General features: G+C 56.0%; 1 protein-coding gene across 1 annotated transcript in view; it reads left to right on the top strand.

Moving 5' to 3' along the window:
• The window catches only part of CALML4 (calmodulin-like 4), a 10850-nt gene that overhangs the window by 3768 nt on the left and 3550 nt on the right, over positions 1–3532 (top strand). Inside the window, exons 4-5 of the mRNA XM_014536306.1 lie at positions 1238–1378; positions 2965–3153. Of these exons, the coding sequence (XP_014391792.1) occupies positions 1238–1378; positions 2965–3153 (330 nt within the window). The remainder of the gene's footprint in view (positions 1–1237; positions 1379–2964; positions 3154–3532) is intronic.

Genomic DNA, 3532 nt, shown 5'->3' with positions numbered 1-3532 from the left:
CCCACCCCCCAGGCAGAGGCTCCACCCATGGCAGTCCCACCCCCAGTTCTGGAGTCAGAATCTCTGTGGGAGGGCCCAGGGGTGTTCCTCCAGAGCTGGGAGCTGGGGACAGAGAGGCAAGTGGGGGCCCTGCTCCACTGGGCTATGAGACTGGGCAACAGAGGCCTTAGCTCCTGAGGCCATTTCGTCTCCATTAAGGGAGGAAGGGTTGGAAGAGAGCTGCCAGCGGGTTTAGTCAGAGCTGAGAAAACATCCTGAGCCCCTCCCCCCAAGTCTCTCGGAGCAGGGCCAGGGCTGGGGTCAGAGGGCAGCTTGAGAGTTGAGCCTGGAGGCGGGATCTGGAGCAGTGGACTCAGAAGTGCCCATAATTGTAATAATTGTCACCCCACGTGAGAGCCACTGTGGGCCAGGACTTCCCGGGGGGATTTCTGGTCGGCTCAGTAACCCAGAGGCATTGTAGTTCCCCTTTCCCACATGAGTTGTCTTTGCAAAGTCCCCGGGGTGTCTGGATGCCCTGCTGTGGGCTCCTTGTCTCCCTGGACTGGCCCTAGAGGGCGGGACAGCTTCCCAGCGGTTTGAGTCAGTTGTGGGAGGGAGAAAAGGGGGAGCAGAGGAAGGGGAAGGAAAGGAGAGAAAGGGAGCAGGAGGAAGGAGAGAGGGAGGGGACAGAATTGCCAGATAAAATATAGGACACTCAGTTAAATTTAAGGTCAGAGAAACAACAAATACCTTTTATTTATTTATTGACTTATTTATTTTTAAGACATTATATATGTTTTTATTTATTTTAAAGAAAGAGGAAAGGAGAAGGATAGAGAGATAGAAACATAGATGAGAAAGAACATCAATCAGCTGCCTCCTGCAGGCCCCCTACTGAGGATCGAGCCCACAACCCAGGCATGTGCCCTGACCAGGAATGGAACTAGTGACCTCTTGGTTTATGGGTTGATGCTCAACCACTGAACCACACCAGCCAGGCAAGATATACTTTTTTAGTATAAGTGTGTCCCGTGCAAAAATTTGGTACGTACTTATACTAAAAATGTGTTCATTATTCATTGGAAGTTCAATTGAACTTGGCAGTCCTGTACTTTTACTTGTGATGGGAAGGGGGACAGAGGGAGTGGGCACAAGGAGGGGGAGGGAAAAGAAAGGGGAGGAGGGAAGAGAGGGTGTGTGTGTGTGGGGGGGGCTCGGTGAAGGAGTGCTCCTGACTCCCCCTCCTGGCTGTGCACAGAGTACAAGGAATGCTTCTCCCTGTATGACAAGCAGCAGCGGGGGAAGATAAAAGCCACGGACCTCTTGGTGGTGATGAGGTGCCTGGGGGCCAGCCCGACACCAGGGGAGGTGCAGCGGCACCTGCAGACTCATAAGATAGGTGAGTGGGCTGGGCCAGGGCTGGGGAAGAAGTGGGCTGGGCTGGTGGGTGGGCCTGGAGCCCTGCAGCTGTGGTCCTTGGGAAGAGCCCACCGTGGGTACAGATGGTGGATGTGAGAACAGGTCAGAGGTCAGACATGCCGGCGGTAGCAGAGGTCTCCAGCCGGGAGCTGTGGAGGCATTTGGCCAGGTGTGCTGTGCATCACTCGGGTTCCTTGAACCCTCAGCTCACAGAGCGGCCTGGGATGTAAGCTTTCCACCAAGGTTCCAAACTCCGCAGGAAGTGTAACAGTGACCCCCAAGTCGCTTTGCCAGAACAGTTTTATTTCTGTGTCCATATCATGTGCTCAGCACAACCCACCCATGGAGAAGGCGCTGTTTCACAGGCAAATACCAGGGTTCAGAGCCCTGGGGGCCTTGCCCACGTGCTCGGGCCAATGGCAGAATCAGAGTTGGAGCCAATTCTTCTGATTGCAGACCAACCTTCTATGCAGCACCGGGAGGAAGAAGGTGGACGGGAACCCGGCCAGAACATTGCCAAGTGGTTCTCTAGGCGCTGGGATTATGGATGATTTTCATTCCCTTTATTGCTGTTTCCTGTATTTTTTTACAAGGGGAGCACATAGGACTTTTATAACCAGAAGCAAACAAGTTGGGTTTGGTTTTTTTTAAGAAACAAGAGGGTGTCAGAGGCTGGGGTGGCTGTTTGCCTTGGTAGCTGGACACTCAGGAAGGAAAGACTGGCCCAGAGAAAGGGCGTGGCCTGGAAAGATCACTTGATCCGGAGCCACCTGAACCTCAGTTTCCTCATCTCTCAGGTGGGTCCCCACCATCTGCTGGGGTTACCCCAAGGTCCCATCAGAGCGTGACTGCAGCAGCGCTGGGCGGCCAGGCTGGGCCAGGGCGGCCTCTGGAGGCCAAGAGCCCAGTGACGGGCGCTCAGTGACTGCAGTCCGTTTCCACCGCCCAGGGGTGGCGTTTTCCTTTGGTTACTGTCTCCAAACAGGAAGTTGTGGTCAGGGGAAGTTCCAATTTCCTGCAGTTGTACCCCGGCCAGGCCAGGGCCCAGGCCCCCACACATGCTCAGAGGAGGGGCCTGGGCTGGGGAGCTGGGGTGGTTGCAGTGAGGGGAAAGGCAAGCAACCAGCCCTGGTGGGACTGGGCTTGAGGCCCCGGTGGGGTCACCCGTCCATCTCTGTGGGTGTGCAGTGGTGGCTGCTGAAGCGGGGTGGACGTAGATGAATGCCCTCCAGTTCAGGGCACCAGAGCAGCACCCGGAAGGGAGCAGAGGAGGTGGGCTCCGTCCTGGTCCTGCCACTGCTCTGGGAGGCACTGCTCCCTCAGAACTCCTGTCTCCCTGGTGGGCACAATGGGAAGATGATAGCCACAGGCCCCGAGGAATGTTGGGAGGAGTCACGGAGGCATATCCGAGGTGGGACCTCAGGAGAGGGCCTGTATCCTCACCGCCACCACTGCCACCACAGGGCTCTTCCTGAGTCCCTGGAGCCGGCCAGGAGGGCTCGGGCAGGAGGCAGGTGGCGAGCCTTTTCCTCCCTGCTCACTCTGCTGTGCTTGGGGGTTTCCTAGACAGAAATGGAGAGCTGGATTTCTCTACTTTCCTGACCATTATGCACATGCAAATAAAACAAGAGGACCCAAAGAAGGAAATTCTCTTGGCCATGTTGATGGCGGACAAGGAGAAGAAAGGCTACATCATGGCATCGGAGCTGCGGTCGAAACTCATGAAACTGGGGGAGAAGCTCACCCACAAGGAAGGTAACAGCCTGGTTCCCTCTTTCCCTACAGCAGGAGAGGATTGGGGAGTTGGGGGGAGGACACCAAAGCCCGATCCGTGGCACCAGGATGGTGCAGACACTGCATGTCATGCATGCCCCACGCTGGCCTGGAGCCCAAGGAAGAGCTAGGGGACCTGGGGTAACGGGAAAAATCTAACAGGGCGAAGAGATGGCCTGGGGAAACCGAGGTGAGAGCTACTTGGGCCTCACCCTGAATGGAAGCTTTCACTGTGGGTCTTTATTTAGAGCTATGACACCCCTGGGAACACTAGTGACCCTCGTACTGACAAAGACACAGGTGATTGAGTGGCTTGCGGTAGCAGAGCTGGGAGTTGCACGTAGGTCACAGCTTCCCCTCC

This window comes from Myotis brandtii, unplaced genomic scaffold, assembly GCF_000412655.1.
Source record: "Myotis brandtii unplaced genomic scaffold, ASM41265v1 scaffold160, whole genome shotgun sequence".
Classification (NCBI taxonomy): Eukaryota; Metazoa; Chordata; class Mammalia; order Chiroptera; family Vespertilionidae; genus Myotis; species Myotis brandtii.
Note: the sequence above shows the minus strand (reverse complement) of the source record. Positions and strands in the feature narration are given on the sequence as shown.